General features: G+C 37.5%; 1 protein-coding gene and 1 long non-coding RNA gene across 2 annotated transcripts; one reads left to right on the top strand and one right to left on the bottom strand.

Annotated features, from left to right (window-relative positions):
- Positions 1–4,058: 4,058 nt before the first annotated feature.
- Positions 4,059–21,164, bottom strand: LOC139827140 (uncharacterized). Its single transcript, XR_011737383.1, has 3 exons — positions 21,104–21,164; positions 11,885–11,940; positions 4,059–4,124 (listed from the first exon to the last, which is right to left on the bottom strand). It is a non-coding gene; the product is annotated as an uncharacterized lncRNA (long non-coding RNA).
- ATP6V0D2 (ATPase H+ transporting V0 subunit d2) lies at positions 7,720–26,758 on the top strand. The gene is made up of 8 exons (XM_065832329.2): positions 7,720–8,025; positions 13,475–13,646; positions 15,855–16,033; positions 18,987–19,066; positions 20,915–20,992; positions 24,176–24,352; positions 25,731–25,808; positions 26,319–26,758. The coding sequence occupies exons 1-8, from the start codon at positions 7,896–7,898 to the stop codon at positions 26,478–26,480; spliced, it is 1,056 nt and encodes a 351-aa protein (XP_065688401.1). The 5' UTR covers positions 7,720–7,895; the 3' UTR covers positions 26,481–26,758.
- Positions 26,759–27,692: the final 934 nt, after the last annotated feature.

Raw genomic sequence — 27,692 nt, 5'->3', positions numbered from 1 at the left:
AAAATTTGTAACACATCAGCCTTCAATTCTGAAGTTAAACAACATACTTTTTGATTCTACCCAGTTAATGTAGTCACTAAAATTCTATCCATCAACGAGTGAAATTCTAATCATCCCTCTCTTGAAGCAGAGTTCTGATCTTGCAGTAAACCACATGATTAAGACTTTATTCATAACCGTTTCAGATAGAAGCCATAAATGGAACGTTGAACAGTAATAAGTCTTCAGTGATGCTCATTGATATAATCTTCACTTACTAAGTAGTGGGAAAGTCAACAAAACTAAAACTAGAAAAACATGCCCTCCAGAAAGATATAGATATATATATATACACACATATATACATATATATACATATATACATATGTATATATAAAATTTCCATTTCCCAGGTGCTCCATTTACAATCAGGTCAGGAAGTGGAAGCAATAGCTCCAGGGCTTGTTGATTTTAAAATTCATTTTTATATTGTTTGTTCTACACTGAATATTGAAATGAAAGAAATCAGTACATTCATTCTGAACCCTAATTCATTTTGGACCCTATCTAATGCCTCCTATTAAGTGAAGGTTTTGTTGTGTTGTGTTGTTTTGTTTTGTTTTGTTTTGCTTTGTTTTGGTTTTATTTCACGTGTTAAATCACAGCCCTTGTTAGCCCATGTGAGGACACCCATTTTACATTGGTGCACATTATTGTTTCTACATGATGTACATTGTTCATTTGCACATAATGTTTGTAGAATGTAGCATATGTTACATAAGTTGTAGAAGCAACATAAAATGCTGTGAAAAGTGCTGCAACACCCTGGTTTTCATGAGGGAAGAAATAATAAGTCTTTTCATTGTCTGGAATATATAGCTGCTCTTTCTTGTATAGTAAGTATTTAACAGAGAATCACTGTATTTGGCAACGTTACAATCCATCAGACTGGAAACCGAGTTTAAAGTGACAGCATATTACGAGAAGAGCCAAAAGTAAGAATTTAATGCTTCTAATTTTATTCTCTTTCATTTTGGATATAAATCTTCAATAGGCTTCATACTTGCAGCTTTTCTCTCTAGTCACAATCAGATCCAATCCTTACTATAATTTGAGTTTTTATCATGTTTTCTGGAATCCATACTCAAGAATAAGAATTTAGCTAAGTGGTGGTGGCAGCTAGCAAAAGGAAAACAACAAATCATAGTAACAATAAGAATGTTCTTCTGCATTTAGTAAACTCCTTACACCGATTTTTGAAACGGAAGGAGCTCAGATAGACCAAAGACAATTATGTCACTAAAAGCTATTATATGTATGTACAGTGGTTAAACCTGAATTTTGACAATACTTGATAATACTTCATCTGAAACAATAATTTTTCAAAATATATAATGTACTAAATTTTATATTAAAAAATTAATATTTTGCAACTCTATCCATCAAGGAACTACCATTTCAAAGTACAGAAAAGTATTTCAATTCTATTTTTGTCTTCTTACGGAGTTTCCAATTATCAGCCATAAAAGGCAGATAGTAGACATCTGGTGTGACACATGGGGTAACACCAGTACAATCACAGAGATGTTCATCACTTCAGAGTGCTTAACTGCTATGTTTAGAGTAAGAAATACAGAATCCTTCTGTAGTCTATAATCAACCTAATGTTACGTTAACAGAATGACATATTTTGCATTCATGTACATCTTCTGGCTGTTTTTTGAAGTGAATATAATTGACAGTCAAAATGATATATTAATGAGCAATCAGAAAGAGAGCTGTAAGAATTTGTACCTGTGTTAGAAATCGTTATGGAGAAAATGAAACCACTCAAGTTACGATCCTCAGAGTGGGGGAGCTGGTACAGTAGAGAACTGTAACTCAGGGAAGTAATGGACCATTTGCACTTTGCACTGAGTTTTTTTGTACTTCATATTTTCAAGTTTTATCCTCCTTATTTTGCTTTCAGAATATTTCGAGGATAAGACCTTTATGATATTTGAAGGAATCTGAAGATACTACCTGTTGATTGTGATTTTTTTGACAGTTAATAAGTAACTGGTCATTGAAGAAGAGAAAAGGGTGTCCACCTGCATAAAAACTTCTCAGGAAGAAGACTAAAAATAAAGATAACATTAAAAAGAACAGACACTGTGCAGGGAAAGGCTCAAAAGCCTTAAAAATAAACAAACTATCTGAATTCTTGCCATCCTCATTAGAATTAGCCAGAAGCTGAGTCCTGAGCAGAAGGCTGCTGAGTTCATATGAATGTCAGCCCCCAAAAGTAAAAATTATTCACACCAAAGTAGCCCCATTTTGTAGGCGAGTGTACAAATTTTGTAAAATTCCAGCTTCACTTCTGAAAATGTTCCAGAGCTTTGTTAATTCTCTCAAATCTGCTTTTTGCTAGGTTTACATCTACTAATAATGATTTTCTCCTGGCTTCTCTCCACAGACTTACCATTTTAAGTCTGATAAAATCCTTCTTATTACGCTGGCATGTAATTCCTTGAACAAAGACCAAAAATCAAAAAGGCTTGCTGACCTACAAAGCTGCTAGATTATCTTTTGAAGGCAACGGAGGGGAGAAAGGAAGCTCTTTGATATTTTATAGTATCGGTGAGTGATGTTTGTGAACCCAACACCAAATTAACACTTCTAATTCGGAACGGGAATAAAAAACGTATTTTATGTAAATGCAATTAAAATCTAATCAAGTGGTAGGAAAGTTGGGGGCACAGAATTGATGTGCAGACTCTCAGCAAAGACAGTGTGAATTGGCCGGGGGCGAGTTGCACTGGGTGTGCCATCTGGGTACAGCTTTTTGGTGGCACAAGGATGGCGCCTCCTGTGCATAAGGGCTGAGCTGATAGTGAGATCTGCATGGGAATGCACCTTTACCATACTTTAAAAATAGTTAGAAAGAATGGCAGCTGGATTGTGTTCATACAAGTATAGTCCATCTTAATTCTCAATATTTGTGTATTTCATGAAAATAGAATAAATATATTATTTTATTTAATTTATTTTCTTTTTTAAGCAGTTGCAGCTACAGCTGCATTTGGGCTGTATCTTCATGGCTCAGATCAGTTCAGCAAAGCTCAGAAACTGGGACCAGCATAATTGTGTTGGATGTAGCTGAGCTATGGTTCTGCTACCCACTCTAGCACAGTTCTAGTGTAGAGTGCTAGGGTCCGTGGGGTATCTAATTGTGTTTCATATTCGTCATACAAGAACCTCAGGTACTCAACACCTCAGAAAGCCTGATTCTCAGTTTACATATCACAATCAGAATTGTTCTACTATTATTTCAGAAAATGAAGGATTTCAACAGATCATATTTTGGAAGGATTTTTAGGAATATCTTACAACATCAGAAATTTACAGCAAAACCTTCCAGAATTTACAAATTTAAGGAGTTTTGATGTAGTTGATTTCAATGCCAGTGTAAAGATATTAAAAAACAAAAACAAAACAAACATTGGAAACATTGCGTTCCAAAAGTCTCTAGATCAGTTCAGATACCACTAAGTTGCACTAGAAAATTAAAATAGTTTTAATTTGAATAGTGCACAGCTCACAACAATATTTACCTAGGCGATCAAAAAAATATCCATTTTTGGTTGGGGAAACAGCTGAAACAACAGGTCATATTTTTAAATCACCTCTGATTTATTGGTAAGGGAAGTGCATTTTTCACTGAGAGTATAGGAAGTATAGAGTCAGTGTTAGGTCAAAAATCTCCCACATCCAAACAAAAAGAGTCAGTCTATACACAGATGAAGAAATCTGTTTCACCCACACATTGAGCAGTGTGATATACTGATAACACTGAATCTGTCATACATAGTGCTAATTATGTAAGTAATTGCACAGTCAAGACCTCAATGAATTTTATTTCTGGAAAAGCAAAACCACAATTTAAGCAGAGATATGCCTGGCTAAAGCTGTTATAAACAGACTTCTAAATGAGATTTCAAGGTGAAAAATACAGTGTCTTTAAGTCTTTCTAATGAAAAAAAAGAGTAACTTGGATTCATGTGATTTAGTCAACTTTGCACTGGCATAACACCACTTACTCATCTTCTGCTGATTCTTTGTCATCTGTTCTTCAGTATTAACCTCATGGCTAGGAGCTGTCAACACTGTTCAAAAAAGGAACGAAAAAGAGGAAGCTCAGAGAAAATCTGCATATAGCAAAAATACAGGTAAAATGGAAATACTCTGTGTATGGCTTCTGAGCAAATAAACTGTGTATGTGGTTTTTACTGGTAACTTTAGATTAGCTGAAAACAAATTTTAAAAGCCAAAACTTTTTTATCATATTTATTTCCAAGTTCATTTCTTTTCAGAAAAACAAAACAAAACAAAAATAAAGAAGAAAGGGGATTTACAGCAGTACTATGATGACCTCTTGTGGTTAAATAATATATGTATTTTGTTTCACAGTTTCTCAAAAACTGTCAGTATCCAAGGTTAAATTCTGCTCTTAGATCTGAACAGTTTTGTGTTGCTAATTCTGCTTAACCTGAGCTTCTCCCAAGTATGCTACTAGCATCTATCTCACTGCCAAAAATTATTTTAAAAATATCTCACTCCACCAACTTACCAGGTGAGAGCATCTTATTTTCTCATATGGTAATTTGTTAAAGCAAATTCACAGCTCAATATGAATAAGTTCATCAATATAAAGAACTGTACTTTTTAATAAAACCATACCCACTACAAAATGCTAAAGAAATCATATGGTACTAGCCATTCATTATAAGAAATTGCAATGATAATGAACTTACTCTTTTATATAGTTTTAAGGTAAAAATTTAGTGCATTATCTAGATACATGCATTGTGTATAAATAGCTGTTAAAGGTCTTTCTTTTCATCAATTTTTCTTGCAGTAAAAAAATCAGAGAACTGAGCGTTTTCTGATGTTGTTGAAAGCAATCTATGAAGCTGGGTTATGCCATCTGAGACCTTGATCTCCAAGAGACAAAAATCACACTGTACTTTCGCCTGATTTTGCTTTTTCCTCAAATACTTCAATATTACACTGACTTCATGAAGCAATATTGCTGAGTGATGATCATAGAATAGTCTGGGTTGATAGGGACCTTCAAAGGTCATCTAGTCCAGTCCTCTGCAGTGAGTAGGGACATCTCCAAATAGATCAGGTTGCTCAGAGCCCCATCCAGCTTGGCCTTAAATGTCTCCAGGGATGGGGCATCAACCACCTCTCTGGGCAACCTCTGCCAGTATTTTACCACCCTCACTGTAAAAAATTTCTTCCTTGTATCTAGCCTGAATGTCTCCTCTTTTAGTTCAAAAACATTACTCTTTGTCCTACCACAACAGGCCCTGCTAAAAAGTCTGAGCCTTCAAGTGGTGTTCCTCGTGGTATTTATGGATCTTGTGATAACACTTTCTCACTGGAGGATCACCAGTGGTGGTATTTGCACCTGCCAGGCAGTATTCACATGACCCCGAATCTTACTAAATTTAGGACCTATTGCAAAGTAATTTCTGCACTGGCTCTTGCTGTCTGAAGTTTTGGAAGCTTGTTGGCAGCATAACCTTGGCCTGCCAACAGCTGGACATGTGCCACATTTCTGAGACACTGTGATTGCAGCTGGGGGAGGCCTGAATTCAGCTGCTGTAAGACGTTACTTGTTTATGTAACACACACTTTAGAGACATGTGGGTTCAAAACAAACATCGCTCTTAGTGTACACAATAATGAGTCCCTGGTGTTATTACTGCTCCTGGTTTCTTCTCCTTGAAAAAGTAAGTATGAGAGGCTGTTGAGTGAAACATACTAGAACAATGACAACAACAACAATAAAAACAGGTTTAAGTTAAAATGTGGTTATCTTCATCTGTCAATAAGGAAGTACTGGCAGTGGTCATGTATCCTGAAAAATCCCCTGGCTTTTGAAATGTCATCCACAAACTTATTCTGACAACTTCTGGCATGAGGAGCTGCTGAGCGCTGCTGGTATGCAAACTTGGGAGACAAAACCAAATTGTTTGTCTTGGGGAGGGAGCTGTTTTATTTCTATTGTCTAATAGGTCTCATCTGTCTCATTCTTCTTTAGCTGGGTTAACTCTGCAGTGCTAAGAACTGGAAGCTTGGTTTACAAGGAGCAAAGTTCAATACTCTAGGCATCATTTGAACCCTGAAGTAACTGCAGTTTGCATATCTGAGCATGTGAATTTTTTTTCTGGTTTCATTGTCTAAATGCTGTCATTATTTCTGCTGCAGTCAGTTACAGGCATGACAATAACCAGCCTGAGACAATTTTAATTTGATCCCCAAGGTGCAGTAGTATTACTCCCTTTGCTGAGCCTGGCCTGCCAGGTGGCTCGTGGCTCATGGCCACTTCTCGCCCTTTGGAGGCTCCTGGCCAAGGGGCCAGCTAGCTGGTGACCTTCTCCCTAGAGGAGGTAGAGGGTGGCTACTTGGGCAGCAAATCCAGGCACCTCATACCTTGTTGTTTGGCCTACAAAGCCTTACCGTGGCCAGGAGTGAGGGAGTAGGGACAGGAATCACCTGGTGAGCACCAAGCTGTCATCAGTCTCTCTAGTCCCAGGATAGCGAACAGAGACTCATAGTCACAGCCTTATCCCCGTGGCTGCCGACTCACAACTCTTGCCGCAGCCATACCTCAGTGCAAGTGATCAATAGAAAAGCCAAGCTGCACGTCTTCTGCTGACACGATACACCAAACATGTTCAAAGCACTGAAAACTAAGTGTTGAGATGCAGATGGCACACAGCTGCTGTAGTTTCTGTTACTGGTGTTGACCCTCCAACCAAGCAGCAGTCCTCAGACACCTCATTGCAACATTCCCAAGCTCCAATTAACTACATATCTAGATACCACCTAGTGTGCCATAAGGCTTGCCCTTCTAGGAAAGCTTGAAGGCATGTGTTGCATGTGCCAGTGAATTTAGGGAGTAAAAGGACTTTTTGTATTGATTACAGAAACAGAGGCACTTTGAACTGTCAGCTTTGGGGCATCTAAATCTGAAAAGCAGCAGTCTTAACAGTTCACTATAAAAGTCACTGATAGATTTAGCAGTTTTGAGTTTAAATTGAATCAAAATCAGGAAGTCTAAAAAGGCTCTAAATATGCATTATTGAAAGAGAGATTTATGTTTTTATAATCTTTATTTTTCAAGAGGAAAAATATGAATTATTTCCACTTCTTAGTGAATATAACCAGAGTATTTTTGTTGGAACCTGGACAAACTATAGTTCTGAGTAAAGTTCTGGATACTCACTCTAAAGGCTAATGAAAGTCAAACCTTTCAAAGATCTTTCACCTATGGGCATGTTCTAATGTTCACTGTAATTATTAGAAAAATCTTATTATTCCTATACATATTTATTGATAGAGATGTGCTGTAGAAAATATCCAGCAATCAAAATGTTAAAAACCAAAAGGTATGTAGAGACACTAAAAAAAGTCTAACTTTATTGAGCAGGCTCACCAACCCAGTGCAGAAATATTTTTTCAATAGGTATTCACAGATAACTTCCTGTTTATTTAAGAAATGCAAAAATGCTATCAAGCTTTGTAATATGCTTTCCCATTTTCCAACAAGTACAGTGCATTCTTGCAAGCAATGGTTAAATCTTACACTTCCTTTTTGGCTTCTCTATCAACGATAATAGGTTCATGTTCTGGCTCTAACAGGAGTGTGTTGGATTTGCTGGCTGGCTGTTGTGTAAGCATCAACTATATTGGAGCTACACTAGGAGCAAGAAACAGGAAGAAACCAGTTGGTGAAACACAATCATAGGCTGGCAGGAAATAAGTGACTATTTGTCACTCCTTCCCCAGAGAAGAAAAACAGTAGGTAGCAAATATTCAGTACCATCAAGTATCCAGGAGAGAGATCAAAACTCCTTTTCTCCATGCCAGGGTACTCAGAGTTTTACTTCAATGTGGACCATGGCTACTTGGAGGGTCTGGTCCGAGGCTTCAAAGCCGGGATCTTGACAAATGCAGACTATGTCAACTTAGCAGAGTGCGAGACACTAGAAGGTAAGTCTGCTGGTTTATTTTATTTAGGAAAAAAATACTGTTTCTTAGACCTCTGAAGAAGGGAAGGTAAAAGACTAAAGTATTGAGAGCTTATCTTAAAAAACAGAGATAAACCTGACACACTTTGAAGAATTGTTCTCATAATTAAGTTAATAGCTTTCCATAGAATTTATCCTAGGTTTGTACAGACTGTGATTTGCAAAGCAATACAGATGATGGGATTTTGTAGTTTACTGATAGAGTTTGGAAATCTCATCCACAGATTTCCTATGAAGATCAGTAACCTTCTCATAGATTTTAACCTTGCTATAGAACTGTTCAGGTATAGAAGTTTCATATAATTTCAGTTGGATAAAATAGTTCACAAAATCTTATTAAAAGGTTACCATTTGGCACTGGGTTTCTCTACAAAAGATATTATTTTAGTACTTTATTACTTCATGAGTTTTAGGGCAGTTGGGGACATTCTACTCACCAAGAAGAGAAAACTAGACTTCTCAAAGATAAAACTGAACTACTCTCAGGCTTAAGGAAAAAAAAAAAAAAAAAGAAGCAGCTTTTTTCAAGGTGACTTTGCCACAGTAATAAAGAGAACACACGCTAGTTTCCAAAACAGCCGTCTGTGACCGAGACTGGTCACAGCCTGATGAAGACAGACTTGCACAAAGAATCATATGACACACCTCTAGACTTCTGGCAGGAAAAAAATGCAACAGAAAAAAAAAATCACCTTTCTAAAGGAACATAAAATTTATTATTTCCCTGACTCTAAACACAAGCTATAATTGTACACTGAAATAATTTCTATAACATGCAGTATATTAGATTCATTTGGAAAAGGAACAAGGAGAAATAATAAGCTCCCTCTGTTTTAAACATTGGTTGCTTCATGTATGCAGTAATGGCTTTTGTGAAATGAGCAGTGCAGAACCTGGTGATTCCCATATACAACCCAGTTTTGAAAGTCTCTAAACTATTAATAAATATAATAACAACGTAAGTCTGGAAAAGGTTGCACACCATTCATCTTGCAGGTTAAAACAGCTACATTTAAATAGATACATGTAGGTATTCACCTGTCAGCAGGATAAAGTTACAGCTAAAGAAGAGATTGTCAGTACAGCAAATGGGATCCAGAGACTATTCAACTGACTGAGTGCATATACCTACTTCAGCTGACAAGCTGGAGAGCTGTGCCAGCTCTCCATGCCATACAATGGCAGTTTAGACACAGAGAACACATGTACACACTTACTCTGAGAACCAAAACCTATTCCTTATGTCAGCTGGGCAAAAACAACAGTTCCTGTAGCCTATTTGTACCAGCAGTTGTGATATATGTGACTTGCACTATTACCTACACTTCCCTTCTTTCTCTGGTCAGCTACATCTCTTTCTCCATTGTAACATTTTCTACTTCTTTTAGACAGCTAACAAACAGATTCCCACCAGTTATCTACCAAATGTATTATTTATAATGAAAATATGAGAAATATTGTATTTGTACCTGAGACTAAATAGACTTATCTCTATGCACATATAGGACGCTATAATATTGAACTTGCACCACAAGTGTACAGTGCACCAAAAATACAGACCCCTACTTCTAAAGTAAAAAATGCAACTTTACACATCTATTGTATCTTGTTTCCAATTAAAAGATCCAGCATGTGGATCTGTGCTGTAGTACTATCACACTTGCCCAAAAGTGCCTTCAGCTCATGTCTTCACATTAAAAGGTAATAAATGTATCCCATTCTGTGGCATAGCACCAGACCACAAAAACTGTCCTAAGTTAAAAATTTTATAAATATGCTAAACCAAACAAATAGCAACAAAATCAAAACCACTCCAAGTAACGCATAAACAGAATCAAAAAGATCTTTTAATTTCAAAGTGGTTTTTATATCTCTAGAAGGAAAACCATAATGTCAGTACGGAAGAACCACAAGAAAAAATGTAGGTTACTACTTTACATCTGCTTGGCAATCACAAAGTACAACAGTGGGAGGGAAAGAAAAAAGATAGAATGCAAATTGACATGATAACATTGTGACCTGTCAATTCAGGGCCATACAGAGAGGAGCAGAGGTCTTCGGCTTAACTTGGACATTCTTTTGAGCTTGTTTGAATTATTATAACTTCCATGGAGCTACCTTGCAGGGTGCAACTCTGGCTGAAACCTCTGCTGCACGGCATGCTGCTAGTTTGGCCCAATGTCATCACCTGTTTCAGGGAAATGGGATCCCCAGAGAAACCCTGCTGACAATCTTTGAGGAAGAATATGGAAGGGGGGGGGGTAAATTCAGTGCTTTATTCTTTTCTTGCTTCTTTGTGCGTTGGGAGGACTAGTGCTTACTAGAAGGGGGTCCAGCTCATAGAAGGACAAGCAGCTCAGCTCTGGTCCCACCAACATCACTGAGATAAGTCCACACAAGTTGCCAGAGGACACTCCAGCAGGCAGTGGCTGAAATAACTGGTGGCAGCTGGCTACCAAAGTGAGGAGCCAGACAAGACTGCATGTGCTTGGTGCTGAGAGACCAGGTCAACTCTTTGTTCAAGTTCTAGCAATACTCCTTCTTTCTGATCAGCATCATTCCTGTCTTAACTGTGTCCATTTTAAACTAGTTTCCCTCTGTGCATTATTTCCCTTTAGACATACTGTTGTGTTCATTTGCTGTTCCATTATAAAATCATGTGATTTAAAATCACATTATTTAAAGGCACACATTTCCTACATATTATTTTCTTGCATATAACTGTATGAGGAAATACATTACACAGATGGCTGGCAATAATACTGACAGCCAAAATACAGGAATTTTCTTTCCTAGGGATCTTGTGGACAAGCTGAAAAGTTCAGGGTCTTGGGTAGGTCTCCAAGAGCCTGAGAAAAGGAGCAGCTACAATCACAAAGAAGTTTTGGTGAAAAGGAATGTCCGAAGCCCATGTAACACTCAGGCATCTACTCCTGCCAGGTCATCAGCTCACATTAGTATAATGGTAAAAGTATCTGTGTTAGTCCCCAGGTCTTATTTATACCAACAGCCAACAGAAGACTATCATTTAAGACCAGCAGGGCAGCCTCTGAGCTGCACTGAACTCTGTCACGGTGCGAACTCGGATCATGACATTCCTGATTGATATTATATGGTATTAGAGCTTGTGGATGACTATTTTCTCAATTGTTTTGGCCAAGGCCGTGAGATAGGGTTGAATATTGTTTCTTACATAGAACATGCCTGCCGGTATTTATTAAATTGTTTAGAATAAATGCTTCTCTAAAGTAGGCTGTGGAAGTGGTCATAAATCCAAAATTCCTGGGCATAGTATTTCTTGCATAACTTTTGAGAGCCAGGTGGAGCTATATAATGTGTTACAACTAATATTTTTCATGACTTACTTTAGGGCATGGTTTCTGAAGCCGCTCAGACAGAGTATTGAGGAAGGTAGCACAGTCTAGTCAAACTATTCTCAGTCAGCAGTTTTGGTTTCTGTTTATCTCATGATGATGTTAAACACACCTCAGAATGTTCAGTACTTGGGGGCTGATATTTGGGTTTTGCAGTCTGCTTTAGGTACTAAGCCCCTTGAAAACCACTGTGTTCAGGATTCACTTAGAGAGTGTGACTCAAGGTAGGTATCAGTGGTTCATCTGAAACAGAATTGAGGAAAGCTGGAATTCAGCTCTCTGCATGTCATGAGGTAGTATTATCTGATCACACCATATGCTAAGTAGTCTTACCTTTGCAATAAAGAGTTTTCATATAAAATGTAGATGTGACATGAAAATATTAGTGACTTAAACTGATTTCTGGGCATAATTCTTCATTTTTCTTTAGATCTTAATATTTCTTACCTTTCTCTCTTTCTCGATTTAAGTGGTTTTCCTTTTTCATAGTCTCTTTCTTCTTCCTGTGTGGAAACTTGTATTAAAACTATGACTACTTCCCAGTTTCTGACTCTGAATATTGAAAAACTTCTGCCTTCTTTTGTCAACGGTTTTGTGATGACCTATGCAATTTTCAGAAGCAATTACTTTACAGTGGTAGTATAAATCCAGTCTGTTGCAGGACAATCTAGGGAAATGTTGACAGTTCCAGAGAACTGAGTGAGGCTGCCCTGTCCAAGGGTTTGTTGATGTAATGGGTAATGGGAGCTCGGGTGGCAGCCAACCCGCAGAGAAAACTCTGAGGGATATCTGTCTCAGGAAACTAGAGTGCTAGATGTAGGAGTCTGAATTTGCAATGTATTTTATTTGTTCTTTTGCTTTACACCTCAGTGTAGGCAGCCTTATTGCATTCTAAGAAAGTATATGCATGGGGAATTAAGAAAGAGCAGCTGCCATACTGATAAATGCACACCTTGCTAACTGCATATTAACTTCCTTTACAGGTACACATTTTTTTTCGGTCAGTGGGAGTGTTGCTGTATTTTCCCTAAATATCAGTTCAGATTTTATCTGGAAATATAATCATTATGAATGTCCAAAACAAATCTTTAATTTACAGTGATTTTAATATAGCCTTTGAACATACTTAGGAAACATAGCAGGGGTTTTTCTAACAGGAAATATTAAGCTGCTTTCAACACCAAGAACTGATTCAAATGTTTACTTTTGCCTCATGGTAGAAAATGGTTGGCAGAGGAAAATTATCAAATGAATTCTTTGACGCTACAAAAGCTTCTTTCAACTTTGTTGTTGTTGTCTAATTAACCCATTCTCCTCAGTTGTCAAGGCCAGGAGCTCAGAATATGTCATGATAACCCAACTTTCTGGAACAGCTTCTTAGGATCTGGTAGCAGCAGCCATAGATCAGCCAAAGCCAAACCAGAAATGCTCAGAGTGTAACTGTGCCCCTTCAACTGCTCCACGGCAGAAGCCATTTAGAGCCCTGCATCTGAGCCAGGCAGGATGTGTTCTTTTCTTCAGGCAGCCTGATAACATAAGACTCTATTCGTAGGTTATAGTCTGAGATGTAAATGCTTCATATGAAAATTTAATCTAAACAAAGCTAAATGATGATTCTTATCGATGTATAACTGTTCACAGGAGTGCAGGAGACAAAACAACTGACCTATTATAATAGTGCAAATTAGTCAAAGAGAAATATTGAACAAACCTGAAAGGGAAGGGGCCTAGGACAACAGTAAGTAACGCTGTGCCCAGTGTGGCTGCAAATGAAAGCTGCTGGTGAATCTTCTGACAAAGGCATAGATTATTTGTGCTTTCCTATGGTATGCAGTAAGTCTTACTGGTAGAAGGCAGTATAAATTTGCATTAATTATGCATTTACTCTATATTAAAACATACAAAAAACTTTTCAATAGAGGATGATCACACCCTTGATATAAAAATATAATGTTAGAAATAATATTTTTTAAAATTTGGTTTGTAAACAATATAATGGCAGTTTATTCTCATGATCTTCCTTGAATCTCATTCCAGATTTGAAGTTACATCTACAGACTACAGACTATGGCAACTTCCTGGCTAATGAAACTGGCCCTCTCACTATTTCCACCATTGATGATAAACTGAAAGCCAAACTACTCACAGAATTTCATTACTTTAGAAACCATGCCTTTGAACCACTTGCCACTTTTCTGAATTTTATCACGTAAGTACTGTTATCATATAGCTTATATTATAGACACAAAGCAAAAGCACAGCTACAAGTTAAAACAGTGCAGATGTATTGTACTGGAATTTCTATTACGTTTCAAAAATATGAAAATTACTTCGATACTGTAATATTTACATACTTTATTTGCTAATATATGTTCTGAAAATTTATTTATGAAGAGCTGTTATCTTTGCAACTACTTATTTCAAAGAATACAAGCAGGATTTTTTTTTACAGTGGCAGGAGGAGCAGTAGAGATTGAGAAAAATGGTTATTATTTTCAAATGTTATCCAAGCCAGAGAACTTGCAAAATATAAATTTGTGGAGGTGACTAACACAAGACAGGAAACTGGGGCTGTTTAGCCTGGAGAAAAGGAGGCTGATGGGAGACCTTATCACTGTCTACAACTACCTGAAAGGAGGTTGTAGCATGGAGGGTGTTGGTTTCTTCTGCCAAGTAACAAGCAACAGGACAAGAGCAAAGAGCCTCAAGTTGCATCAGGAAACATTTAGGTTGGATATTGGGAAAAATGTCTTCAACGAAAGGGTTGTCAGGCATTGGAACAGGCTGCCCAGGGAAGTGGTGGAGTCAGCATCCCTGGAGGTGTTTAAAAGACATGTAGATGTGGTGCTTAGGGACATGGTTTAGAGGTGGCCTTGGCAGTGCCAGGTAACAGTTAGACTTGGTGATCATGAAGGTCTTTTCCAACCAAAATAATTCTGATTCTATTACCACTTTTATGATATACAGGGCAGTGATTTAATTCCCAGGCATGCAGCAAGTTCTAGAGTTTTTTGGAAGGGGAAAAGATTACACATCATATATCTATAATACTTTTAGTTCCATTTGAACATTAAGAATGGAAGAACTTTATGTTACGAGATACTTAGATCCAAGAGCTGTTTGATGTCAGATGAAGCAAAAGTTCTTATCCCAATACAGTTATAAACAGACAAAACTTTTGAATAAATATTTTTTAAAGGGACCTGTTCCATAACAGTATAACAACATGGATTAGTGAAACATCACCAGGATATTTTACCTGTTTACTCCCGCTGATCTTACATGTTTAATATATTATAATGAGATCACTAGACTGTTCAGTTTACTTTCAAAGGAGTATTTTTATCATATCAGCAAAAGAGAGTAGATTTTTTTTTCCAAGTGCAGTTTTAGGCTAAGATATCAACAGGATCTTAGACACTGCCCTAGGACAGCTGTGACCTGAGGCATATAATGTTTACATTTTGCTTAAGTGAATGAAAGTGAAAATATGAAAATTATAGCAGCCCTTTTCTTACACTGACTGACATGCCCATGTACAAGTGTACACACAAATTCTGCACACTGTTTTCTAGTAATGGAAACACTAGTTTAAGATATTAACACAATTATTAGGTCTCTGAACTACGTTTCACCAGATACTTGAGCTCCCTCACAGATTTCGTGTGAGATCACATTAATCTCTATATGTCTCTAGCTGCGTCCTAAACCAACAATGCAAGCTGAAGACTGTAATCCTTGTTATAAGCAACCCAAGGGAATAGCTTCCACATTTTCTAGTTACTGATAAGACTCTTATCAGCCTCTCTGACAGTACGACAAGTAAGAAGCTTCTATAGAAACTTCTACTGAAATCTTTTAGCAATGAAGAAGAAATCTGTGAGAACCTGTTCTTAGCTTCCTCATGGAAGAATGGTTAAAGCTGTGTGAGAAGCAAGCCCTAAGACTGGCCCATCTGCATGAGCTCTGTACTTTTAGTACCTAGCTTCCTACGCACTTCTTTGTCCAGCTGGTCTACAAGAAATAACAAAAACCAATACTAGAGAAGTTGCTAGCGCAGGTGATTTACTTTTTGATATCATTCATTGTCACTTCTTACAGTGAATCTACATTTCACAACTGTTGTGGTTATCATATTCATGTTTCAGATTCCCCTTCTTTAAAACCATCCCTCTCCCAAACTCAGTCATGTGTAAAATTAGTACTGTGTGTTACCAACTTGCTATTTCAAAATTTCTGTTTGTTTTTGATAAATGAGACATTGATACAGAGAGAATATATAAACCTGCAAATACTGTGGTCATTTCTGACATTAGCATTATTAGTAATTTTCAAAATTCTTGGGTTTCTATGTTTTTAAAGGAAAGTTCATTATAAAGATAAGGTTCATTGCTTTTGCTTTTTCTTCCAAATATAGATACAGTTACATGATTGACAACGTAATTCTTTTAATAACTGGCACATTACATCAGCGGCCCATAGCTGAACTTGTTCCCAAGTGCCATCCACTGGGGAGTTTTGAGCAAATGGAAGCAGTCAGCATTGCCTCCAACCCCACCGAGCTGTTCAATGCCATTTTGGTTGACACACCACTAGGTAGGAACACCAAATTATTTCTTATTTGCCTCCTGAAACTATTCATCCTGTATTCTTATGACTATCTCAGAGGGAATAACATGATTTCTGCTGGATACGCTTTGGTTCGTTAACAAAAAACGTGAAGTGTGGATCAAGCACTTTTGAAGTGGAGTTTAGGACATTTTCTAGTAACATTTATTAACAACTTCTATATCAACCTTGGGTAGCAGACACAAAACATTCTACTCAAGAAGTGTAATGGATATGTTTTGTACCCAAAGTAGCTACTGATTTAGAGCTTCTAGATTTTTATTTCAACAGCTGCATCTATAATTAAAAAATGTAAGATGAAATTTTGCCTATCTCTAGCTAAGGATAAAGAAGAAGACAGTTACTAATGAATATTAGATGTTGTGGTAGAACCTGGATTCCCTCTTGGGATTTGGGCATGATTCAAACACAGAAAAAAAAATCCTTATTTTGAAGAACTAAATCGAAAAGCAAACCAGCGAGGCTTGGGAATGTCACATTCTGCAATTGGGATGAAACTCTGCTCAGTGTGCTGCAGTCAGCCAGCATGAACAAACAAAAGCTACCCAGCTGCGGGCACCGCTGGGAAGGGTACTGAGAATAAGACAGAACTGGATAGATTTAAGCATATATGAAACTACTCTGTGTTCTCAAGTACTGTGAGTGGTTTTGGGTTCTGCTTCTCCAGAAGACAATGTGGGCTGGCCCCAGATGGAAGCCAAACCCTCACTCAGCCTCCAGCAAGAAAACGAGGGGGAAGAATAAGGGGGAAAAATAAGGAGCTTGTGGGGTGAGATCACTGACCACTTACTGCTGCAGGCAAAACAAACTAAACTTGGGGGAATTTGATTTATCATTGATTAATACTTATGTATTCACTGATTCAGGCATTAGGAAACAAACAAATAAACAAACAGAAAGAAACAAACATCTACATATTTTGGGGAAACACCTTTCCTCCCCACTTTTCCTCTCCTTCTCTCCAGGCTCCTCTCCTTTGTCCACTTGTTCTCACCGCAGGTAACGCTCAGTCTCTGCAGAGAGGCAATGAGTGGTGCCAGGAGCAGATGGAGTTTACAGTCAGTGTGTGGTGGTTACTCTCTGCTTCTCCTTCCTCCTCACACTTCCCTGCTCCACCGCGGGCTCTCCATGGGCCGTAGTTCCTGTCAGGAGTCTCTGCTCCAGCGTAGGTCCCAGCAGGGAGTACCTGCTCTGGCACCATGGAGCGACTCCTCCTTTGCTGACCTTGGTGTTCCCTCTGCTGTTTCTCAAAGGGGTTTTTTTCCCCCTCCTCCTCTCTGCATCCTGTGTTTTTTGCCCTTTCTTAAATATATTTTCCCAGAGGTGCCACTCACCTGGCTGGGGGGCTCAGTTGTGCCCTGCGGTGGGTCTGTTGCAGCTGGAACCAGCTGTGTCTGGCACAGGGCAGCCCCGGGTTCTCCTCACAGGAGCCGCCCTGCAGCTCCCGCTGCCAGCACCTGGGTACCCACACCCCATGCAGGGAAACCAGAGAAGGTCCAGAGCAGGACAGCCAATGTGAACAAGGAGATAACGCTGCCATGTGCAGGCAGACTGAAAAGGCTGGACTGCAGTTTGGAGAGGACAAGGCTGAAGGGAGATGCAGACAGTGTTTCCAAAGTCCTGAGGGCAGTGGTTTGTCCACAGTGAGATAAGAACTGTTGTTTACCAAATCCTTTAGAAGACCAACCAATTATAAGACAGGCGGCAGTGGGTATGAACTGGAACACAGGAGGTTCCCTTTAAATTTGAGAAGAAACTTCTTCACGGTGAAGGTAATAGAACACTGGAACAGGCTGCCCAGGGTGGTTGTGGAGTCTCCTTCTCTGGAGACATTTAAAACCCACCTGGACACATTCCTGTTTAGGTGTTCCTGCTCTGGCAGGGGGATTGGACTAGATGATCTTCTGAGGTCCCTTCCAATCCCTAACATTCTGTGACTCTGCGATTCTGTGACCAAATCCCAGCAGAAAACTAATTTTAAACCAGGTGAAATAAAAGAGTCTTTTTACACAGCTGGTAGTAAATTTCCAGGAAGTTTTTTGCTAAACAACTTTGTAAAAGCAGAGAGTAGTTTCAGATCTTTAAAAATATGGGACAAATTCCGTGCAATGAATCTACAAAGAGATACTAAAGGGAACTGTCAGGGCTATACCCTCCGATGTTCTTAATCCAAAATCCAAATTCTGGAAGAGCAGAGAGAAGACCACAAAACACGGCCAGGCTCACGTGGCCTCTTTAAATTCCATCTTCCATTGCCACTGTTTGAGACAACATTCTCAGCCGCGTAGCGCTGGTCTGTCCCGCTTGCATATCTTAGGAACAGTGAAGGATTGGCATACTTGTGTTGGTTATGAATATAGTATTTTTTAGCGATTCAGCTGCACAAATGGACTTCACCCTCTGCCTCCCTGTCCAAAAACTTGCTCTTTAGCCAGTTCTGCAGAGGACCTGGAAGCACAGATAGTCAAGGCTAAAGCTTGTGCCCCTGACTAGTTGCAACCCCCACTAGTTGCCTTTCCCCCACTAAAGAGAAAGAGGGAAAATAGGATCCTCCTTAACAGTTGCAGAATACCTGCATGATTTAAGACAAAAATTATCTTTCATGTTCCTCACTAGGAAATCTCCCTAATGCCCAAACTGTATACTTCAGAGGAGATTAGGGCTTTCATTAGCATTTCCCATCTGATTCTCTCTGGAGATGTGGACTCTGACTGCAGCACTGATTGATTCCCTTCACAGCAGATTCTCATTAAAAAGGAGGGACTAGGAGGTTAAAGGGAAAATCAAGAGGATTTCTCTTCCTCTCTTGTACAACAGAAATCTCAGATCCTTGCTCACACAGTGGTGAATGGCAATACACAAGAGATGTATATTATCAGCATGTAGATTTATACTGCAATATAATAAACTCTGCTTTCAGCTGCTTTCTTTCAAGACTGCTTGTCTGAAAACGACCTGGATGAAATGAACATTGAAATAATGCGCAACAAACTGTACAAGGCAAGTTCTTGCAACATAACGATAATACTTGGGGTTTTTCAAATTGTCTTGGAAAAGGAGGCCGGTATAATTAACCCTGTTTTATGGATGGGGAAACAGAAGCATGATGAGATAAAGCAAGCTGTCTAAGGTCACTTGGTTGATGACAAGTCCAGGAATCAAATCCAGCTCCTTTCATTTGTACTCCACTGTTTGGCAAGCATTCAAACTTTAGGTCTGCATCCAAACTCTAATTTAATATCTCATTAATGAAAATGCTTTAGATGTCAGGCTAATATCTGCATCCATTTGTTTATGAATAACTCAGTTATCCACCAAATTCCATGGATCTGTTAGCTCCTAAATGAACGTAGACAGGCTTTTGGCTAACATTTGTTTTTATTTATAAACCAGAGGTGTGATTTGGAAAGGTCTAACTGCTTTGCATCTAGGTAACACATTTTTTACTTAAGGGGTTTGTTTAATTTTCATTCATTTTTAAATTATCTTTAGCATTGCTACAGCACACTGCTGTAAAGATATGCATGTTAACATGTGCCTTGCATTTTCAAAGTACTTTACAAATATTACCACACAAGTCAATACTTTTAGGATGGTTTATTTAAAGGCCATACATTTTTAATTCTATTAATGCTTCCTCCTGGCACATTCTCTCCAAATTCTTTGTTATCTTTATTTCACAGTGGATGCCCCAGACTGCAGGAAGTATTCTTACAGGGATCTGATCACACTAGGGGGAAAGAAAAATTTCTTCTGTTTGCCTTTGAAATTATATTTATAAATTCCTGAGCCAATATTTGATTCTTAAACATTCTGCTACTTCCTCTCATTCAAAACAACATCAGTTATGCTAACGTAATTTTAATTATTTCACAGTACTACTAAACTAGACACTTATCCCATTTGATAACATACAGATTTTATTCCTATATCCATACATTTACACTTACTAAATCCATTCTTTTGTTTTTTCTTCTCACTCTTCTAAGTATCAGGGGATCATTCTGCAAAAACTTCTAAATTATTAATAGAGCCTTTCTTCTTTGCATCAGCTGTCAATGTGATCAATTCTGTTTCAGCTCTACTATCAGACAGCACTGTACAGAACCTAATGCATAATCCCATGCTGTAGATCCTCCTTGAGATGTCTCTACTAAAAATTCACTTACTTGCATTGTTAGTGACAGCTTCTTTTGACAAGGTGGTGTGAAGTTGGTGCAAATGCATTTTGATAACATAAATGTTCCCTGAGACAGTACTCTGGTGGATGGAGAGCTAAGGGAAACAGCATCTCTGAGATATTTAGGGGCCTTTCTGCACAGGCATTTTGAAATGGGTGTGAAGGCCAGAATCCTTAATAGACCAGAGGACTCTGCAGACCAGTATTACAGAAGCTTTGTTCGCTGTTCTGTCCTAATCCAGGGTTTAGGCTAGAGCAGCAGGGATTAGTTTGTGTATCCTCGTAGCGCTGGTGCAACAGCCGTGGCACATTCCCAAATCCCCTCCTCCACACTATAAAATCAGAGTTTCCATCAGCCATCTGCTTATTGTGCAGTGGAAGCTCAATGGAGCTCAAGATGTTCCGTTTTTAGAAAGCAAAGAAAACATAATATTTGTCATATAACATTTTTGAAAACGTTTCAACCCATGTTGTAGTAACAAGACATTTGCATTTTAGTATTTCAACTTTCAGTCCAGCAAAGTAACTAAGCACATACTTGAATTTAAATTCATAGGTAGAATTACCAAAGTTAATGGAAGTGTTTAAAAATGAGGTTCATGACTATGTGCTGTTCTGGTCCAAGTCTTAAGTATCATTTAAAATATTTCTCTTCTTCTTTCATGTAGTCTTATCTTGAGGCATTTTATAAGTTTTGTGAAAAACAAGGTGGTACTACAGCAGAAATAATGAGACCTATTCTTCAGGTAAGAAAAATTCAGTCTTTGTACATAAAAGTACTCCATAATGTTTTCATTATTAGGTTACTTTTTTTTCCCCCCCCGCCCTGTTCCTTCTCTCTCCATTTGCAAAGTTACCTGCCAAATGTTTGCTTCTCCACTAAATGTAGGGAGACTTTATTCCAAGATGACTTTTACCTCTTGACTAGAGAAGCAGCTAGTCCATTACCGAGGAGGAGTTAGCCTCGGTTAATATTTTTCTATAACAGACAGCAGAACAAAATAAATGGTTCACTAATCTCAAACTGTTGCCCCTTAACATTTTTCTGCATTATGTATAAAAACCAAAAGGTGGATTGTTCTTACACCTCCTAGCTCAACATTAAATTTGAGATGATAGCTAAGGTCTGACATTATCGTATATTTACTAATCAATGATCTTTAAGCTTCAAGGCACTGTTATGTTTGTTCACTCTCCTATTAAAAAGAATAGTTGTAGTTAGAATTTAGTGACCTTTGGAACTAGTGTCATACAGGAAACTCCAACATACCATGTTTTATTTTTGTCTTAACTCAGAAAAGTTTAATATTTATTTTTCCCATTACATAAAACAATTCCTAATGTCCTCCTCCCCAAAGCATACCTACAGAGTAGTGAATGATATTTTTGTATCTGTTATTGTAATAAAAGATGCAGAAATTTATACAATTTAGTTCTCAACATTCAGGTCCGTTTTTTTTTTTTCCACACGGTTTGTCACAATTCTTTGCGGAGTCTGAGAGCCAGATCACCCATTTGCTTCCATGAGTCTCTTCTTCTGAATAAACAAAACTTACACTCTGGAAACTAAACAAAATTCACTGAGCTCTGATGAGATTACATGAAAAGTTTGCACTATAGGAGAGAGAGAGATAATAACCATGGGAGCTCATCCCTGAAGAAAGAGTGAGCCCAAATTATGTCTTACGGAACAATGCCCTAAAAGGGAATGCAATTTCATATTTTATTTAAGCCATTTATGTTCTAAAGAAAATTTTCTTAGTCAAGTTAAACTAGACATAAATTAAGTATTTTGACTATTATTTTCTGAAAAATAAAAATCAAGAGATTGGCTGGTGGGGGTAAACACATTTCCCACTGTTGATTCAGATTTTTCAGAAAGTTCATTTCTAGCTAAAAATTTATGCTGAAAGCAGACTACTTACAACACTAGTTTAAATATGTTGTAAAACTCTCTTAGTGGTAACAGCTTGGTCTGTTATAAGCTTCTTTAAAATCCCTACCTAATGTCAATCATGTAGGAGAACGATCTTTTCTATAGCAGATTCAATTTTCTATAACATTTTAATAATTTGAAGACACATATAGAGCAGATTGCTAGTGGCCAAGCTCACAAAAAGCCCAAGTTTAATTATTCAAAACAATACTTGCTGTTTATTCTGTAATCTTATATGTAAGACTACTAACCTGATCCCATCAGAATGAGGCTGAGATATTTAGCTCCCCACCTCCTTGACCACCAGTCACGATGCCAGCCTTCCACATTAAAAGCACTGTCCACAATGGACAACAAACGTTGCATGTTTAACCCTGAATCTAGCAAGAAATGGCAGGACTGCACTGCAGCTGGTGCTGTGCCTGTTGTTAGGGCCACGTGCTAATTCTGAGGTAGCAGACGCTACTTCAGTTTCCCAGCTGGAATCTGAAGCACTTAGGAAATGCTCATCCTGGGACTCCACCTCTACCTGCAGCAATCAAATGGCCCAAGTCAGCAAGTAACTGCCTTGTGGCCTTACTCACTGTGTAGAACCTCATGTGCCAATAATTTGATGGATTGAGAGTTCTTTATGGATAGGACTGATCCTGTGAATTTTCTCAAATGAGGACCTACCAGAAGTAGGCCCCAAACCTGTTACAAATCTAACAGTTAGATTTTACATGGCTTTAACAAGTTCAAAAAATAAAGCATTTCTCCTTCCAAAACAGTTTCAGTAGGGCTGATATACCTGTTCATATTAATAAGGCAAGTGAAATTTCACCCTGTTAGTCATTAGCTAGAAATCTTTTCAAGTACACTTATTTTCTTCTCGTTATTTCTCTATTTTTTATTCATTTTCCTTACTCTGAAGTCAGTGCCAGAGGGCACCTGGGTCCTTGTTTACACTGTGTTCCAGCACACCGGAATAGGATCTATGAATATGTGCTTATCTGCTAAAGTTGTAGAACTGTGTTGCAACTGCAGACCTATTATTCAACAGAAAATAGTACCTTTCTGCTTAAACAGTTCAAAAATTCACAGCACAAGAAATTTTGTAAACTGCCTAAAATGTGCATGTACTGTATATGCTTCACTTAGAAGATTTTGCTGCATAATCCCCGCAACTAGCAAGGGCTCTGCTGTTCTTACAACATGCGAGTAAATAATAAAGGACAGAAGAACAGATTTAAATCAGACATAACTAAATAAAAATATTTTTATATACCATTACATTTTAAATTCATACTGTAAGAATGGCAAGTGAAAATTTGCCTAGTACAAAAGAACAACCAGAGATCTAGATATTAGAATGACTTTCAGCCTACTGGTGCAGGGAAAACACAGATACTACAGCATCTAAACCTGGCAGAAGAAATATAGCCCTTGATTCCATGTGTTAAAAATTAACTGTTATTTGAAACACTTGAAAAGTTTGACTTGGCAAGTAAATAGCCTCCTCCACCTTATTAAACTATCGTTTTAAATACGCGCATTCAGAAACTATAATTTTTTTTCAGAATTCCCATTAGCCTTTACTCTCAACAGCACTCTGAGTTACCCCAGAGCAGTACTATTGATTCTTGGTCCTTTCCCATATTATTTATAGGAGTATTATTCCATAACTTTAGAAGGGTGTGTGATGAGATTTTTTTGTTGACAACATCTGGGTAACTAAGGAAACGAGGAAGAAGCAGAGATGATATTTTCAGTACAAAAATCACAGAAAAAAAAAGCTGTGCTTGCAAAACACCGTTTGATTTTCTAGTTAAGTTTTAACAAGTAGTTGCAAATAAGGATTTACAATTTTTAAAATAAGGTGTTTCTAATGCTCTGAAGTCTACCTTTTTTTAAAGTTTCTATAGTTTAGCTTCCTGAAAATAAACATATCCTGGCCTTATTTTAGGATGAAACCTCTAATAACACCTCTTTATTCTTTGTTTTGCATACTAAGTTTGAGGCAGACAGACGTGCCTTTATCATCACCATCAATTCATTTGGCACTGAGCTGAGCAAAGATGACCGAGAGAAGCTGTATCCAACCTGTGGAAAGCTGTATCCAGAAGGCTTACACCTGTTGGCCAGTGCAGACGACTACGAGCAAGTGAAGGGTGTTGCAGATTGCTATGCAGTATGTAATCTAATTTCTTAAAACAAAAAGCCAAAATACAAATACTGAACATCTCTTGATGTCAGCAAACTTTTCAAGAGTATTCACATAAGATAAAAGCATTTTTGAGAGAGAAAAAAAATCAGCAAAGGAACAAAAGAGTCCGTAAAGATGTATATGGAATTAAAGGCCTTTGATATGAAGACATAAGATGTATTATTACCTTAGTACAATACAAAGTTCCTCTTACAGTGATGTTTAAATATGACCAAATGACATTCTAGTAAACAAAACCTTCTTACTTCATTAGCTCTCCCCAAGCTGAGTTTCACTTCACAGCTGCTCCCTCCAAGATTCTGGAGGAAAAGCATAAGTCATTTTAAAATGAGCTGACCAAACAATTCAGGTCACAGGTGAGTGCAAACCTGATTTACTGCTAGTGTACCATCAGAATGTTCTTCTGAAAAGTTTTCTCTAAATCACTGATTGAATCAAAGAAGTAGATGAAGTTTTTAATACTGATGCTAATAGTGTTGTTATTAAAGATGAACCAATACTTGCTTTAAGAACTAGCTGTGATATTCTGACTACCTATAATATTTAAGTTACCTCCAAGTAGGTAAAGAAAACAAAATGATGTGTGGTCTACTGCTTTTCCCACAGAAGAAACAAAGCTGCAGATGCACATCTGTTCCTGCACATAAGCAGAATGTTAGAAGTATGTGTCACTATGTCAGTGTGTTACAGAGCAAGTCTGTTCAAGTGATGGTGGGATATTCAGATGAATTTGGGAACCATTGTACTAGACCTATACTGCACTGCTACTTTATAGGAAAAACAAAACAAGTACACAGAGAAGCAAATTACACAGAAATTTATCATGTAAGAAATGGAATCAAATGTATCTGTGCAGAATATTCCACAGGATGACATATCAGACTAATGGATTTAGATACAATATTAATGCAGATAAAGCAAATCCGGCTGACTACTGGAAATAAAATGAGCAGCCATGTGAGGATCAGAGTTCAGGGTCTTGGCTCCATTTACAGCTCTGGCTCTGATGGATACTATTTGTACAAGAAGTTCAGTGCTCTCTGTCCAAAGGAGTGAAAGGTCATGTGTCATTCTACAATAAGTCTCTTTAAGTGCCTTCGGTAAATTACTTTAAGCTGTAGGAAATGACGGTAACAAATACAAGAACAAATGTGATTTTTCTTTCTTTTGCTGACTATATGTTTTTAACTTTTGATTTGTGTAGAACTATAATCTATACATGAGTTCTTCTATACAGAAAGATTGTTTAATGTAGATTAATTAATAAAGTAATGTAGGGTGTCTGTGCTACACAGAATGGAAAAGTACCTTATTTCCATTGAGTGGTTGTCTATGCTTTTAGGAATACAAGGCTGTGTTTGAAGGTGTAGGGAGTGGCACTGGAGAAAAGACATTGGAAGATGCATTTTTTGAACATGAGGTAAGAGCTTCTAACCTTAAAATATCCAAATGAAAGTTACCCACCTGGAATAACAAGAACGAGGTACTAGGCTTTTGATTCTAGTATACTGCATCATTCAGCTTCATATTCAAGAACACAGTATTTCTATGGCTATCAACATTTGGCTGCATTAAAATAGAAGGGATTTTCCTTTTTAAATTAAATAAATCTTAGGATATTCTTCTGTAGACTAGTTATAGCACTGTCAGCCCTGATAGCCTATTCAAGAGCCATCTAATATAAACCACTTAATGAAATGTCTTTTGTATAGTGTACTGAAGAAGGTATTTTATCACTGTCCTTTACTTACCTTCAATGTTTCTATAGCCTATTACCAAAGTTAATCCAGAGATGACATTTCAATTACATTTATACTCAAAAGACTCCTAAATATGGTCATGATTGCAAAGGTACGTAGAAAGCAATCCTATGAATCACATTTGCCTTCTTTAATAATTTATCATGACACTTGTTTCATCTTTTCCACAGGTAAAGCTGAATGTGCTTGCATTCAACAACCAGTTTCACTTCGGAGTATTTTATGCCTATGTAAAGTTAAAGGAACAAGAATGTAGGAATATTGTATGGATTGCTGAATGCATTTCTCAAAGACACAGAACAAAAATTAACAACTACATTCCAATTTTCTAAATCTGAGAATTTATAAAACTACAATGCCCAAAAAAGATCCGTTGTTTCATAGAAAAGAAGAAAAATCTTATTTCAAAAGTTAACTCTTATTAGATGTTTTAAATTGTATTAATGATCCTCCTTATATGCAGCAGTGTAAGAAAAAGTAATCTAATTAGAGATGCGAGTAGTTTATAAGGAAATATTTATGGGCTTACTCATAGTTTTTGATGATAGATTTGTTCCCCGCTGTGTTGTTTTAATTTAATTGATCAATAAAAACTCCCTGTAAGGCCTCACATACCTACTCTTTCTCTTTTGTGGAAACAAGCTTTATATCAATAATGTTTGAAAGGCTCTTTAATGGCTTAATTTTTAATTAATGGTTTTCTCAAAAGGACAACTAAAACACTACTTCTGTCTTACGCTTATAGTCTTTTTCATGGCATACAAGATTGTATGAAGGACTCAATACATAAATAAGAGAGAAACTTTAGGGTTACTCTGAGATTCTCCTTAAGGAGATCTGCCTGAACCTTTCCAACTGTGACAGTTCTTTGCAGCTAAATGTAAATAAGTAACTTCATTTTCATGAAAAAGTTTTCACTTATTCCTTTATGGTCACAGGAGGAGCACCGTACATTTCAAATAATGGGTGTCTGATCTGCTCCACAGCAATGCAAATGTCTTCTCCCAGCACACCATAGACACCATCTTCATGTAGGCTCCAGGAAGATTATGAAACTTGAATGAAAATACCAGCCAAGTCTGTATCAGTTTTGCATCAGACACAAACAACACCAGCTCTGAGCTATTTGAGGACCTGGCTAAGATTGGTAACTAAAAATAGAGCCAACAGTTGAAGCCAGATTGTAGCAGGACAAGATTAATTCTGCTGAAGAAAAAGGAAGGATTTTCAAAAGCAATCAACATTCTGCCTTCCCACTCCATGAAAAAAATGCCCTCTTATCTCTGAAAGAGGCCATAACTTAATTTTCTGCATGAGTCCTTAGTTTTAGGCTGCACAACAGCAAATTGCAATCTTCAACTGACTATGCCTCCAGTAATACGATACAGAAACAAAATCCATTTCCTGCTGAGTAGACAGAAGAATAAAATAAATCTGATGTCAACACCTCAGAGTTATGGAAGACATTCAGGCATCACAGTTTTAAGAACTGAGACATTTCTCTATAATATATAAAAGTCCGTATGCATATATACCTAAAAATT

Source organism: Patagioenas fasciata, chromosome 2 (assembly GCF_037038585.1).
Source record: "Patagioenas fasciata isolate bPatFas1 chromosome 2, bPatFas1.hap1, whole genome shotgun sequence".
Taxonomy (NCBI): Eukaryota; Metazoa; Chordata; class Aves; order Columbiformes; family Columbidae; genus Patagioenas; species Patagioenas fasciata.
This window is presented reverse-complemented; position numbering and strand designations above follow the sequence as displayed.

Excerpts from the sequence above, each read along its gene's own strand:
- ATP6V0D2 (XM_065832329.2), top strand. The coding sequence starts at position 7,896 with ATGCCAGGGTACTCAGAGTTTTACTTCAATGTGGACCATGGCTACTTG. Across the intron at positions 8,026-13,474 it reads AGAGTGCGAGACACTAGAAG|ATTTGAAGTTACATCTACAG; the intron begins GTAAGTCTGCTG and ends ATCTCATTCCAG. Across the intron at positions 25,809-26,318 it reads ATGCATTTTTTGAACATGAG|GTAAAGCTGAATGTGCTTGC; the intron begins GTAAGAGCTTCT and ends TCTTTTCCACAG.